The sequence below is a fragment of the Hippopotamus amphibius genome, chromosome 9, assembly GCF_030028045.1.
Source record: "Hippopotamus amphibius kiboko isolate mHipAmp2 chromosome 9, mHipAmp2.hap2, whole genome shotgun sequence".
NCBI lineage: Eukaryota > Metazoa > Chordata > Mammalia > Artiodactyla > Hippopotamidae > Hippopotamus > Hippopotamus amphibius.
Genome location: NC_080194.1, coordinates 55,926,220 through 55,942,342, shown reverse-complemented (window position 1 = coordinate 55,942,342; position 16,123 = coordinate 55,926,220). Strand labels below are relative to the sequence as shown.

Here is a 16,123-nt window from a genome sequence, read left to right as displayed (position 1 = left end):
ATATATGTCTTTGAATTAAGCCATGTTTTCATCAGTAAAATTTTTAAGAACTTTTATTGAGATGTAATTGACATACAATAAACTGCATGTATTTCAAGTGTACAATTTGATATTTTTTTTCTTATTAAGAATGTATATATGGCAATCCCAATTCATCCCACCCCAGCCCTCTTCATCACTAAATTTTGAATGGCCTATTTAATAAGAATGGTTCCAGTACTGGAAGTAAAATGTGATTTGTGCCAATTTTTAATTTAATGTATTCTTTTAAGGGCAGTAACTATCCACTAAGGTGGGTAGGAGGGAATTAGTAGTCTACACAAATTCCTGAGAAATTTATTGCGTTATATTACTTTTGTCATGTTCACATTTCTGTTAGTATGATACCTGTTGCTACAAACTTGTATATGAAGATACACTGTTTACAAGTTCACATGCTTAGTGTTTTGGCTTTTTACCAGTAGACCTCAGTTTAGCATATTTCCACTTCTTATCCTAATTCAGTGGTTTATCCTGTGGCTGTCAGTCTTCAAATCTGACAGTCTTTTCAAGTCCTTGACCCTAAGCCTAAAAAAAAAAAAAATGGTGGATATTTTGCATAGAATTCAGAGGAATCTATTTTGCATAGATTCAGGTATCTATCTATAAATGATACCAAAACCATGATTATTACCTTAATTAAGAGATTAATTTAAGAGAACCAGACTAAGTACAAGTATTTGTGTGTAGCCTTATATGTCTAGTAAATACCTGCATTCAGAGAGTATTAACGAGTGTCACTATATAGAACCAAATCTTATAATAGTATATAGTAAGAATAAGATTTCACTTGTTTTATTTATTAATGTTCCTGTGCTTTCATCTTAATGTTGTTTTCCTGGAATTCTCTGTAGTATCTAAGTAGTTCTATGAAAAGCCAGACAAGTAGCATACAGCACATTACTCTCAGTGTTAGTTTTTTGGTTTTTTGTCAAATTATCATGCTGTGTTTAATATTGTTTCCCAGGTTTCCCTAGAAAGAGAACGACAACATGATCAAACGCATGTTCAAAATCAACTTGAAAAATTGGATCTTCTTGAACAGGAATATAACAAGCTTACCACAATGCAGGCCCTTGCAGAAGTCAGTGAAAATCTCTTTTACTCATCAATGCGTAATATTGGTTCTTGTGTAAAGTTAGTCACTTTATAATACTGGATATTAGGGGGAAAAGTGACCTTGTAGCAAAGAAACTTGGAGGAATTTTTTTAAAGGAAGAAATGTAAATTTGGAGAGAAAGTTCACATTTTACAGTCTTAGTGTACATAAGGAAGGAGGTCTTTTTGAAAATGTTGACAACTGAAATGTTTTTGAGTATCCTTAAGGCTCGTGTCACTTTGTTTTTGTTCTATGAACTAATTTTAGTTTTAACTGATTCATTTGGGAGGTGTTTAATACTACTGAGACTATAACGTTTCAGATTCAGCTTCCATGTAGCCTATATGCCTTCATACAGAGGCTGTGTTCTTCGGCCATGGATTTTACCCATAATTCTGTGAAATCATAAAGAGTCATGGATAAAAGTTTTACAGACACTGAAACTCTTCAGTATTATCACTTTTAATGTTTTTATCACTAGAAAAAAATGCAAGAGTTAGAAGCAAAACTCCATCAAGAAGAGCAGGAAAGGAAACGTATGCAAGCTAAGGCAGCCCAGGTAAGTTGAAATGTGAGCAGGTAGGCTCCTCATACTTCATGCTTCACTTTATATATAAATAGATGTAGATGTGGGCTGCTTTGATTATTTATATTTTGGAATGGTCCAGTATATAAATTTGCAGGCTTAGCTTAATATGGAAAATTATAAACACATTTTTATAGGCAGAAAGTAAAAGCTGAGCAATTCTTTAGGGTTTTTCAAATTATGGGCTTTCAATCAGCTTTTCTTTTTTTTTCTAAATAATGGACTAAAAAATATCAGAGACTGTATACATAATATAATATATAATCATGTAAAACTTTTCACATTAGTCACTATTGGAAATGTTTGAAAGCCTCATTCTATATCCTACTTGTAAGTGCTTCCCTTTTTTTGGTGGCCTCGAGACAACAGGACAGTACTTGAGGTAGTGGGGTGCCTGACAGGTAGTGACCGAAACTAATTCACAAAAGCCACCGTATAAGGAAAGTGAGCTCTGCTCACTCCTAGCCTTGGATTTTTATCCCATGCAGTGGCCACCAGATAGAATAGGTGAGGCAGTGTGAATTCACAGGAACGTTGAGTTTATATATACTAACTAGAACTGCATTTCTAGAAGATATAGCAACATTTCTATTCCTAGCACATCTTACAGGCTAAATAAAATACTTCTGTTTATAACTGAAAACTCCCCCTAAGAGCTTATTAATTCAAGTACTTCTCATCTATTGCCCTACCACTTCCAAAGTCTTTAAGTTTTATAACATTTACATGTGTCTTTTCTCAAAATATTAACACAAGAAGCAGGTCTTGATTCCAAAACAATTAGGAGAGGAGGCTCTGCAGTTCGGGCTATGGCCAGATGCCAACAGTGTCCTGGGCTCACCTCATAAATGTGCTCGCAGGACTATAAACATCTATTGTCTCATCCTTGTTATCTTGTCTGTTTCTTCCAGTGCCTCCCAGAATTCACTAACTTAACATATTCTCTTTCTATTAAACCCGATATATTTTCTTTCTTAAATATTTACCTTGTAATTTGTATGTATTTTTTACCTCTCTCTCTTTCTGAGTTACATAGTTAATGTGGCTTTATTTTTGACCACCAACAGATTTTGAAATTACTTGGTTTCTCTCCCCATTCCACTTTAGGGTAGGTAATACTGCATCTGCATTTACTCATAACATACAAACTTTAAGGTTATGCTTTATATACGAGAGTGAGTCAGAAATTATCTACATTCTGGTTATACTAAAGCTTCTTTTTGCTGCACTGTCTTAGCGCTTCCTGTTCAAGGCTACTGTCTCCCCAGTCACTGCTGTGCAGGTGTGAACGTGTTACATCAGTTCATTTGTAACTGCAGTGCAAGCAAAAATGGATGCCCCACTTATGATTTGCATGAAAGAAGAGCAGCATGTAGTGATTCGTTTTTTGTGGTCTGAGGGTGTACCTGGTGCCGTTATTGATCGAAGACTTTATGCACAGTATAGAGAATGTTTTGTTACGAAGAAGTGTGTATGACTGGATAGAGAAGTTCAGGGAAGGTCACACAAGAATTCACTGACTTAACATATTCTCAGAAAAGGAGAATATTAACATATTCCATCAAGAAGGCGTGGGATGCCTGTCCATGGCTGATGACAACATTGAGCATACACGTGAAATGATTCTGTTGAATAGACGAGTGACAGCGGATTATGTGGCAAATCATTTGCAAGTCAGCCATGGCTCTGCCTATGAAATAATCCATGACAGACTTAGGTTTCAAAAAGTTTGTGCTGAAGCTACACTTCGAATTAAAGGCAGAGGACTGCTATCCAAGGGTGTTGTGATCTTGCATAATAATGCAGGTCCTCACACTTCTGCCCTCACTGTCGGCACTCTGCAAAAACTTTGTTTTGAGGTGTTAAAGCATACTCCGTATAGTCCTGATCTTTCTCCATTGGACCTTCACCTGTTTGGCCCCCTGAAAGCAGCCCTACAAGGACAAAGATTCACTTCTGATGAAGAAGTGAAGACAGCAGTGCATTCGCGGCTCACAGCTCAGCCTAAAACATTTTTTAATGAGGGAATACAAAAGCTTGTTGATAGATGGACAAAGTCTATTGAAAAACAAGGAGATTATGTCAAAAACTTATGTATTTGTCTTTTCTAAAAGTTAATTAAATTCTACAGCCAGAGTGCAGGTAGTTTTTGACTCTCCCTCGTACATTGTGGTGGTGAGTTCTGTTAGACATGAAATACAGAATTAACAATAATTACATTATTTTATGAATTTAAAAATCATTTTATGGTAGTTTTGTATTTAGCAGGCAAAAAGTTGGGACCAAATTAGTTATTACTGATAATGTATCAGTAAAGATCTTGAGTTCTGATAGTGAACACTGTTGTCGTGGTAGAACAGGGGCCGGGGTTGATATGTGGTTCCAAGTATAACCATAATTTGTGTTGTCCTGGGCAAGATAGCTAACCATTCAGAGCTTGGGTTTTACCATTGATAAAGTTGTCTTTATTTTACATCTTCTAAATGTTGGAGAGATCAAAAGAGAAAAAAGAAGATGAAAGCACTTTAAAATGTTAAAACTCTGCCACACAAATATATGACAACTACTGGGAAGAACTTAGGAAGTTAAAATAGTTCAGATTTTTTTTGTTTTGTATACTGCTCAAACTCATTGACTTCATAGGTCTTCCAGAGTAGTAATTTCATGTTCATGGAATTATATCCATTCAGTTTACTACATATAAAACATCGTTAGATATGTGGGAATGTAGATGCTCCTGAGAGTAGGAATCCCTGTGTTCCTTTGTCACTGAATAGATTCTGTCCCCAAAGAATGCAGTCACTGTGGGAAGCATTAGTAATGATCTCAGTATTTTTTTTTTATTGTTTATTGTTTACAATAAACTGCATATATTTAGAGTGTACAATTTGGTATCCTGATCTCCCAATTCTTCCCCCCCCTCAACCCTCCCTGCTTTCCCCACTTGGTGTCCATATGTTTGTTCTCTACATCTGTGTCTCTATTTCTGCCTTGCAAACCGGTTGATTTGTACCATTTTTCTGTAGTCCACATACATGTGTTAACATACGATATTTGTTTTTTTCTTTCTGACTCACTTTACTCTATGAGTCTCTAGGTCCATCCATGTCTCTACAAATGTCCCAGTTTCATTGCTTTTTACAGCTGAGTAATATTCCATTGTGTATATGTACCACATCTTCTTTATCCATTCATCTGTTGATGGACATTTAGGTTGCTTCCATGTCCTGGATATTGTAAATAGTGCTGCAGTGAACATTGGAGTGCATGTGTCTTTTTGAATTATGGTGTTCTCTGGGTGTATGCCCAGTAGTGGGATTGCTGGGTCATATGGTAGTTCTATTTTTAGTTTTGCAGGGAACCTCCATACTGTTCTCCATAGTGGCTGTATCAATTTGCATTCCCACCAACAGTGCAAGAGCGTTCCCTTTTCTCCACACCCTCTCCAGCATTTACTGTTTGTAGATTTTCTGATGATGCCCATTCTTACCGGTGTGAGGTGATACCTCATTGTCGTTTTGATTTGCATTTCTCTAATAATTAGTGATGTTGAGCAGCTTTTCATGTGTCTCTTGGCCACCCATATGTCATCTTTGGAGAAATGCCTATTTAGGTCTTCTGCCCATTTTTCCAGTATTTCTTTTAACTAATCCATTGGTTCTCACTGAGCTACATCATAGTTTCCTGAAGAACTTTAAAATACTTTTTAAAATATAAATTTCCCCAACCTGGAATGTTTAAAATCATGACATCTGGGGATGCACCTGACAATCTGAATTTTTCTCATAAACTCTAGACAATTTTGATATATAGGCAGGTTTAAAAACTACTATTGTAGACAAATACACATGAACAGAGACACCCACACAAACATACATATCTATATGTATATAATTATATTTTTAAAGGAAAGCTGAAAACAGCAGTCCTTGTTTGAAATCCTTAGTAATTGCTTGTGGAATTTCTACCGTGTTAAATTAATGTAGTTACTAAGCTTCTAGGGAAGGGGGCGTGATAACATTCTCTGACATACCTTCCAGTTCTTTTGGACATAGATTTCCAGTTGCTTTTTCTTGTATTATTAAGTGTATGAGTTTTTGGTTTTTTTAATTTATTATTTATTTATTTATTTATTTATTTATTTTTTGGCTCTGTTGGGTCTTCATTACTGCACATGGGCTTTCTCTAGTTGTGGAGAGCACGGGCTATTCATTGTGGCACATGGGTTTCTCACTTCGGTGGCTTCTCTTGTTGCAGAGCACAGGCTCTAGGCACAGGGGCTTCAGTAGTTGTGGCTCGCAGGCTCTAGAGTGCAGGCTCAGTAGTTGCAGCTCGCAGGCTTAGTTGCTCCACAGCATGTGGGATCTTCTAAGCCCAGGGATCAAACCCATGTCCCCTGCATTGGAGGGCAGATTCTTAACCACTGTGCCACCAAGGAAGTCCTCAAGTATATGAGTTCTTAAAAGAGGAAGAAATGTACTTTGTTCTCCAGCTGTGAACAAAGTGTGTCTGGCACTATTGCATATGCTGTGTGTGAAAAGAAGAAAATACTGAAACGTCGGTTTGGAGTTAGAAATACTGCTTTTAACTCATTAGATATAATTTAAGGACCAACCTCAAATAAGGAGCTAAAAGGTTCCAGGCTAAGTGAAAGGACAAATTATAGAGTGGCAAAAGGTAATTAAAATGAGAGAGTGGTATTGATTTTAAATATTGGACAAATGTTGACGGATTGATTCAAAACATATCTGTACAGCTGTGATGTGTTTTTCACTCTATGCTATACGATACTGCTGTAGGTTTTTTACAGGCCTTTACATGGCACATCTCAAGTTTGAATCATAGGTTTTATTTCTACAGTATTAACTTTAGGCTCTCATATTTTTCCTAGTTGCAGACTGGTCTAGAAACAAATAGGCTTATCTTTGAAGATAAGGCAACTTCATGTGTTCCCAATGCGAAAAGAATTAAAAAAAAGAAGTCAAAACCACCAGAAAAGGTATGAAAAAAGAACCATGAATTCAAAGTGCTTGTTATTATTTGGCACAGTTTACGTGAAAACACTCATAAACCATGTGGTACTTCAACCTTGGATGAGTAAATCTCTTTCATTCTCAGTTTCTTCATTGGGAAAATGGGGATAAGTAATACCTACTTCTAAATTTTCACCCTGACAGTGAGATAATATACATGAAAGTGTTATAACTACATAGCACTGCACAAATTTTAGTTATTATTCAGCATTGCATTAATTACCTTTCACTCTTAAAAGTTTGTGTGTCTATACATATGTACATGCACACATGTGCACACGTACATGTATACACACACACACAGTTTCTCTACTGAGACTGTAACTGCTGTTTTGTCAGGTACTATTTTTTCTTTCCTAGCATTGCCTAGGCTAGGATGCGTGTTGACAAGTAGTATTAGGAGCGCCAGACCATAATGCCAGTAGAGATAAAACAAGTAGTAGCTCAGCAGTTAAGCTGAAGTTTCCGGTTGGTCCTATATAGCCAGCTTGTATCGTCACATGAGTAAAATTGCTTTTCTGTTTTCTTTTCCATGCAGAAAGGTTCCAGGAACTATCTTGCTGCACAACCACATTATAGATTATGTTTGGGTGATATGCCATTTGTAGCTGGAAAGGTGAGTTGGTCAAACTCTGGCTTTTTTTTGTGCAACTTAGATCTTTCAATTAAATCCACTTATCTGCCTGTATACCTATAAATAGTGGAAATACTTTTCTGCTTTTTTACCAATTGGAAAAAAGGGGATAGGACAATGAGATAGCGGAAAGTTTTATGGGACTGGAGAGGCTGGGAGGAGACTGGGGGGACACTTTAAAGCAGGTAAAGTTATATGCGGAAGGAAGTTATGAACAGAAGCAGAGACCCTGGTCTGGAGAAGGTGTGGTTGCAGATACGAAAGGAATAGCAAACAGTATATTTGTAGCACTGGATTTTTAGTATCAGCCCTGTTGATTTGTATTTAGATATAGATAGATATTTAAATGAAAAGAAGTCACATCCTGTTTGTCCTCATAGGCTTAGTACTTACAGATTGATTCTCCAAGAAGCAGTCATACGTGGACTTGAATCTTAAGTTCCTTTAGTGCTTGAAAATGTGGAGATGATAATTTTGTCAAATACCAGCAAGCATTGGGTGATTTATAAGAAGTGCTTAACACTGTGTTAGTTTATGCCACTTTTTCATTAATGTTTGTGTTGCTGGTTGTTTCATGTATAGATGCCTTGAATACCCAACTAGATTGTGATTTTGAGAGGCTTGAGGAGTAAATTTTAATTTTATGTGTTTATTTATTTTAACCTCACAATAAATCCTCAGTAAAAGCTTGGGAAATGAACTATTTCCTAGCTTTTCCACTTGCCATTTGTAGATGTTTGTAGCCAAATCACTTTTAAAACGTTTGCCATTGGCTGTCCTTTACCCTAAATTTAACCTCTTCTTGGATTGCAGACCATCTTTTGACCTACATTATTTCTTCTATCTGTGCTCCTATCCAAGGTTCTTCTACTTTGCCATAGAATCATTGAGTTGGGTTGGAAAGTTTTTCAGTGGATGACGAGCTGCATCAGGATCACTGACTATGCGTTTGAAAAAGCAGATTACAAAGTCCCACCACAATTCTACAAAGTCAGAATTTTCTGGGTGTGGGGCCTAGAAAGTATATTTAATTGTTCCCCAGTCTCAGTTTAATGTTCATTTAGACTTGGAACCCACTTAGTACAATTCCCTGTCCAATGTTTTCATTATGTAAATATCCAGAATAATGGTCGTGTACTCAGTCCAAATATATCTACTGATGAGACCTCATTATACATCAAACAGCCCTTCACAGTTCTAGACAGCTTGAAAGTTCTTAAGGGAGACAAAATCTGTCAGTATAAATCCTACTCACTGGTATATTTTCATCTCTCAGGGATGCACATAGACCAAATGAACCCTTAACTATAGGAAAATTTTAAAACTTTTGACGATAGCTTTATCTTTATTCTTATCTCCTTATTCTAGGTTACAAATAATTCTTTTTCTTCAGTTATTCATCATAAGATGTGCTTTGTGAGTTCCTTAACCACCTCAGCATTCCCTTCCTAAATTGAATATAACCCTCTGATTGTGGCGTGATTAGCACAGAATAGTCTTTGTCATGTTCTGTATAGTCTGTTAACTCAGCCTAGCATCACATTAATGTTACGAGGAAGCCACAGCATCCCTTTCAGTCATTAATTCTACAGTCAACTGAAGTAACAGGTCTTCTACTTAGTCTTAGCATCAGCCCCTGTAGTGGAGTTGATTCTTTTGTACAGACTTCTTAAATCAAATGAAGCACTATAGGAATTGACTCACCCTATATCCCACACTAGATTAGAATCTAGTGCAGTCTTCCATTATATTTGTGTTATCCCCAAACTTAATTTGCCTGTCTCTGGTAATTTGCATTGAAGTCATTAATAAAGAGATTGAACACAACAGGTTCAAAGACAGGGCTTTTCAACCTGTGGTCTTCTTTGAAAGTTGTAATTTGTACCTTTTTTGAAATATTATTCAAACAGCTAAGAATGCACTGTCATCTGAGTATTTCCTAAACTATCTATTGTGGAGGACCAGTTTTTATTTTTTACATTCCCATAAACCAATACATTTGTAAAATGCAATAAAGGTGAATTACTAGAAAAAATGAAAATTTAAAAGACAAAAGTTTCCAGTTTTTTTAATTATGAGATTCAAGACATAAAATTTCCTTAAGTCAGAAAAATAACAGGAAAAAATTTCAAAATTCTTTTAGCTCTTCTAGTTGCTTTGCTTTTCCATGTGAAAATTCTTTTGATAGGAACTGTATTAAGTTGGGAGAATTGACATCCTTGCTGAGTCTTTCAGCCCAAGAGAATAAGAATGGTATATGTCTTACTTACTTGGATCTTTGATTTCTTTCATCAGGATTTTCATATTAGTCCATACCTATTTTATTAGATTTATATTCAAATTTTTGAGCAATTGTAAATTGTGTTGTTTTACTTTCTGTTTCTACATGATCATTGTTAGTATATTTGGATTTTGTATATTAATCTTATATTCTGTGACCTGGCTGAATTCACATATTAGTCCTAGGAATTATTTTTTGGATTTACATAAGCTTTTCTATGTAAAGAATATGTCATCTGTAAATAAGGATAGTTTATTTCTTCCTTCTTAATTTGTGTGCCTTTTATTTCCTTTCTTGGCTAGGATTTCCTGTATCATGTTGTAAGTAAGAGTGATGAGAGTGGACATCCTTGCCTTTTTTTCTGATCTTCAGGGGAAAGCCTTCAGTTTTTCACCAATAAGTATGATATTAGCTGTAGGTTCTTTGTCTGTGCTCTTTGTCAACTTGAGGAAATGTCTCTGTTCCTACTTGGCTGAAAGTTTATAACCTTAATGGGTATTGGATTTTTTCATTGCTTTTCTTCAAATGATATGTATGGTTATGTGATTTTTCTTCTTTACCTTGTCGATACGCTGGATTACATTGATCCATTTTCAAATATTGAACTAGCCTTGCATTCCTGGAATAAATTTGGATGTGGTATATACATCTTTGTATATATTACTAAATTCAGTTTGCTACCTTACAACAAAAATTAGAATTAAAAAGAGCATCTGTTTAGCTTAGCAGAGTGGTTTGCAAACCTGGCTGATTAGAATCAACTGGCACACTTTTAAATATACATTTCTAAGCCTTGACCCCACACTGATTGAGTCTGGCATGCTGCTTAGGAGTCTGCATTTTAAACTTGCTTATGGAGCCAAGTTGGCCCAACTATCTGTTTATAAATTGAAATTGCACATTGAGACTTGTTCAGTGTTCAAAACAAAAACAGAAATTTTGAGAGGGCTACCAGGTTTTTCCTGTTTATGTGACAAACATGAACTTAGTGCTTCCTACTAGAGGACAGAGAAATGAATATAGCAATAGTCCCTACCACCTGGAAGTAGTTACACTATTTAACAGGTGAAATAGGCATGCAAACACAATTACAGTATATTGTGATAAATGTCGTGATAGAGATAAATGCCATAGGTAATCTGAGAATGGACCAATTAATTACCTGGACATTTTAAGAAAGTCTTTACAAATTATATGTTTTAACTGGGTTTTTAAAAATAGTATAAAAATTGGCACACAAAAGAAATGGCATGTGCAAATACAGTTTATTCAAATAATGGAGAGCAGGTAGGAGATAGTAGGACATGAGGCCAAGGTGTAGAAGTTGCAGCTTAGTGTTACAGGGCCTTGATTTCTGTGCTGAGGAGTTTGGACATTGGAGTCAGCGGGGTTACTAACATTAAAGGGTGTCAAATAGAAGAAGAACATGATCATAATAACATTTTAGGAGGATAAGTGGTAGCGCTATAGAGTTAGAGATGGAAGAGGCTGGGAGCAGGGGACAATTGGGATGTTCTTCCATGGCTAATAGAGATGGACGTGTAAGCCAAGTGGATGGCAGTAGGGTGGAGAGTAAGAGGTAGATTAGAGATATACTGTAGACTAGGAGGTCTGATCATAGGCTTTTCTGTGGCTGCAGAGAGGGTCTTTTTACCTAGGTTAGGGGGTAAAAGAAAACATTTTTGTAGAGGATGTGGCTTCAATTACTTCTCTTCATTTTTCTTCAGTCCACCAGCCCCAGCCATGCTGTGGTAGCCAATGTTCAGCATGTCTTGCATCTAATGAAGCAACACAGTAAAGTCTTGTGCAATGATCGAGTAGTCAGCAGTGTTCCTTTGGCAAAGCAAGTGTCTTCACGAAGTGGGAAAAGCAAGAAGTCAGCAACGCCGCCCTCTAGCAGCATTAATGAAGAGCTGGCAGAAGTCTTACAGACTTTACAAGATGAATTTGGGCAAATGAGCTTGTGAGTTTCAGTTTTTTGGTTTTTTTAATTACATTTAGTTCTAAAACTTCATTTTAACTTCTTGGTGACTATTAAATTTATCTTTCATATTTCAGTATTTCAAGAAATATTTATTGAACACAATCCTTGCACCAACCACTGAACAGGTTACTAGGACTTTAACAAATACAACTGTTCTGAGTGAAATCTCTCCTTTTTCTATTACTGTTAAATGTTTTGGAGACCAAGGTTTACATTTAAGTTGTATTTCCTTGTTTGGGAGCTAGATATACATTGAGTTCGGCTAAACTTAACTGCTAAGTTAGGAAGTGAGTGTTTGAAGAAGAACAGGATCCTTCTGGAGACTTTCCTTTTCTACATATGTAATGATCTTGTGGGGGAGATAGGTATATAATTAGCACTTTGAAATCTTTAAAATTAACTTTTTGCATTTGCATCCAGTGCCTTTTTTAAACTTTTACACTATCACTAATAATATGGAAAATTTTGCTCTATTTAAAAACTTGAGGTTTTTTGTTTCTGGCATTTTTTTAAGATTTTTTTAATGTTGACCAATTTTAAACTCTTTATTGAATTTGTTACAATACTGCTTCTGTTTTTTTATGTTTTGGGTTTTTGGCCACAAGGCAAGGCATGTGGGATCTTAGCTCCCCGACCAGGGATCAAACCCACAACCCCCTGCACTGGAAGGCAAAGTGTTAACCACTGGACCACCATGGAAGTCCCAAAATTGAGTCATTTTTTATTGCGCAAAGCAGTGGTCCCATGGTGAATGAGATGTAGTGGACTTAACCAGGTAACATAGGAAACTTAACCAAGCCCTCCTTCTGTTTTGTATGTAGTGATCACCAGCAGCTTGCAAAACTTATCCAAGAATCACCAACTGTTGAACTGAAGGACAACCTAGAGTGCGAATTGGAGGCATTAGTGGAAAGGATGGAGGCAAAAGCCAATCAAATAACTAAAGTTCAAAAATATCAAGCCCAGGTAATTGTTTTCCTTCAATCCTTTCTAATGATTAAAAAACAAGAGAAAAACAGAACCAAAAAAAACCCTTTTCTTCAGATATATTAATTGATGCCCTAGTAAGTGTATCACAGATAGAAAGCTACAGGAAGTATTTTTTACTGTAGATGCTTATTAGTTCAGTTCATTAGTTATTAAGAATTGGTGTTAAAGCAGGCTAAGAAAGAAGACACTGTCTTGTAGTCTTAGAGTAGATTTTATCATCTAAAATACACCTTCCAAGTACTGAGTATATTTAATATTCTTACATGAACAAACTACCTCTGTGATGAGTTTAAATGGTTCTAAGTGTACCCAAGTCTTTTTAAGAGCACCTAGAAATTCTTAATTTATAAAGGAATAAATCAGATGCAAATATGTGAAAAAATCTTTAGTTACATTTATGTTACATACTCCAGGGTTTCCATCCAAAGAGAAATGTAATGATTGATGTATTTAAGAGATTACTGTGACTGCTGGGAGGGGGATGGAGACGGGACAGAGGCTGAGAGACCAACTCAGCCATTTAAGCTTATCTTGATCAGAGGTCATTGGTGACTACCTTTGGGGAGAAGGAGACAGATTTGAGGTGAGTCTTGGAAATATCAGGGCTACTTGCTGCTGGATATCATGGGGAGGAAGAGGACGGTGGTACTGCTGACTGAAACGGAGAAGACTGGTAGCAGAATAGGTTTGGCTGAGGTTTATTAATTGGTTACTATATAATAGACAGGCTTAGTGCTGTGTGTCTTATTTAATTTTCATGGAAGGATTGTGAAGTGAGTTATATATCCTTTTATAGATGAGGAAACTGGAGCCAAGGTCCATGGGAGGTAGGCTTACCTTAAAATGAAATTATGTAACTTGTCCAAGGACATACTGGCTCACTGGTAAATGGCAGAAGTATGATGCAGACTTGGGTCCTTTCAACTCCAAAGCCTGAACTTTTTAAAAGCATTTTTTTCCTAAATTTCACGTTAAAAATAAAAGAATAAATACAAGCAAACGATTCCTATAGGAGTAATGATCTAATTTGTTTCCTGTACATGAGATTTAGCTTCATCTAATGGAACACCAATCTGCCAGCATTGACTTCATTTTAGCCAGCAGCTAAAGCAAAATTAAAGCTCCCTATTTGAAATTATTCGAGGGACTTCCCTGGTGGCGCTAGTGGTTAAGAATCCGCCTGCCAGTGCAGGGGACATGGATTCGAGCCCTGGTCCAGGAAGATCCCACATGCTGCAGAGCAGCTAAGCCCATGTGCCACAACTACTGAACCTGCGCTCTAGAGCTCACGAGCCACAGCTACTGAGCCCACGTACCACAACTACTGAAGCCCACATGCCTAGAGCCTGTGCTCCACAACAAAAGAATACACTGCAATGAGAAGCCCACGGACCACAATGAAGAGTAGCCCCCGCTCTCTGCAACTAGAGAAAGCCATGTGCAGCAACAGCACCCACACAGCCAATACATAAATAATAATAAATAAATAAATTTAATGAAGTTATTCTAAAAAGTGAAATAATAAAATTAAAAATCCTTTTCATAGTATCAATACGTTACCATTATATCCCTTCATCCATCTGGAATGTGCTTCTTTGTCAGCTCAGACTAGTTTCTAGAATGCCTTTCTCCTTCATTTATTAAAATCCTTCCTGTCTTCCATTTCCTGTGTCAGATTTTTTTGCCTCCTCGAGACCTTTCCCCAAACCTCCTTGTCTCTCACTCACCGTGTTCTGCACTTTGGCAACCCTGTCTCAACTTCTGATACAGCACCAGAATTGATGTGTTTACTTGTTTCCATGTTTTTATGTCACTATATGTTTTAAACACTGTTAAATGACTAGTACAATAGATTTTTGAAGGCGTTAAAAACATAAACCCAGAATATATTATATGCATTTTAGTTAGTATGAGAGGTAGAAACACCAATTTTCAGAAAAATATGTTTTCATTAATTTTTCCTTTTTTCCCTGCCTTGGTTTTTTGGTATAGCTGGAGAAACAGAAGATGGAGAAGCAGAAAAGGGAATTAAGAACCACCAAAAAGACTCTTGATGAAGAAGGAAACAGCAGCAGCCGTTCTTCTGCAACCACAGGGACCACAAATAAGAAGGACTTTGCCAAACCGAGACCTGGAGAAAAAAGCAGGAAAAATCTTCAGTTATTGAAGGACATGCAGACCATACAGAATTCATTACAAAGCAATAGCTTGTGTTGGGATTACTGACTGGTACCAGGTCATAAATTTTATTCACATAATCCATACCTCATCAATCAGATGTGGACAGTTTATTTTCCAGGTCTCATACTCTTATGTTGGAATTAATAGCAGGTGTTAAGGAGCCCAATCTTCACTACACAGGCTTCTTGGGTATTTTGTGTATCACAACTAAATGTTAAACCATCTAAATGGAAACCAGGGGAGTTTTAAAGGCCAAGAAGCTACACATACTCTGTTTCTTTGTTTGACATGAATTTGCTGTACTGAGATATTGCACTTTGTAAACAAATTACCAGTTTTTTACTTGTGGGTGTGGTTTTTTAAAATAGTTCTATATAAGTAAAATCAGGTTTAAATTATCAAAGTATGAGGCTGTCCCTTAGGCAGCGTTTGTTTGAAAAGTCTCATTTTTAAATCTTCCCTGGCGTGAATCGCCCACTTCTCCTTTTCAATACAGCCATTAAATACACTTTGACTCTTGATGGAGGTTTTCTGTATTTAAATATTTATACATATTTAAGAGGATTGTTTTCTTTTGCTTTTTGACATTTCAAACATTGATCAGTTACACCTGTATCGATGTTAATCCACCATTAAAATTTTTTTAAAGACCGAAGCATTCATTTTAAATCAGTTAACTGTGAAAATTACAAAAGCATTTTTAAAACTATAAACAAATTGTAAATGAAAGTAAATTAGGTTTTGAGATGAAGAAAGAATGGGAGGTGTTGTAAAGTATATAATTTGTATTTTTAGATAATACCTGTTTGTAATCATGCTATTCATTTCAAGGCATTATGGTTTTTAATCTTAAAACTTAGAAGAACCCCTTGGCTATTTAATTGGTGTGCAGTATTAACTCTACACATGCAGTTGTCATTGTGTTAATAATGTAAATCATAATTTTGAGTAGATCAAGATGTTAACTTTTTACAAATTTGGCACTGAAATCAATAAAGCAGCTTTTTTAAGGAAACACTGAAATTTTCCTTAACAGCCTATTAATAAAGGCTTTATTTGTTGCAGTCTCTCAAAATAATATTTTTAAATAGGACATTAACATAGTATGAGAAACAATAAGAATATGCTATTTAATACATAATTTACTTGCCTTTTTCATGCTTACATGGAAACTAGGCCCAACAAAATGAATTATCTCATGGTATATGATAAGATACTCCTAAGAATACTAATGAACATGTTAACTGGATATTAAAGAGATTCCTTTTTGCCTAACTGGGATTGAAATGGAGTTCT

General features: G+C 36.1%; 1 protein-coding gene across 1 annotated transcript in view; it reads left to right on the top strand.

The window, feature by feature from the left end:
• The window catches only part of CEP57 (centrosomal protein 57), a 44,191-nt gene extending 28,349 nt beyond the window's left edge, over positions 1-15,842 (top strand). Inside the window, exons 5-11 of the mRNA XM_057748449.1 lie at positions 1,007-1,123; positions 1,620-1,697; positions 6,616-6,723; positions 7,296-7,373; positions 11,400-11,635; positions 12,478-12,622; positions 14,639-15,842. Coding sequence (XP_057604432.1) covers positions 1,007-1,123; positions 1,620-1,697; positions 6,616-6,723; positions 7,296-7,373; positions 11,400-11,635; positions 12,478-12,622; positions 14,639-14,872 — 996 coding nt within the window. The 3' untranslated portion in view covers positions 14,873-15,842. The remainder of the gene's footprint in view (positions 1-1,006; positions 1,124-1,619; positions 1,698-6,615; positions 6,724-7,295; positions 7,374-11,399; positions 11,636-12,477; positions 12,623-14,638) is intronic.
• Positions 15,843-16,123: the final 281 nt, after the last annotated feature.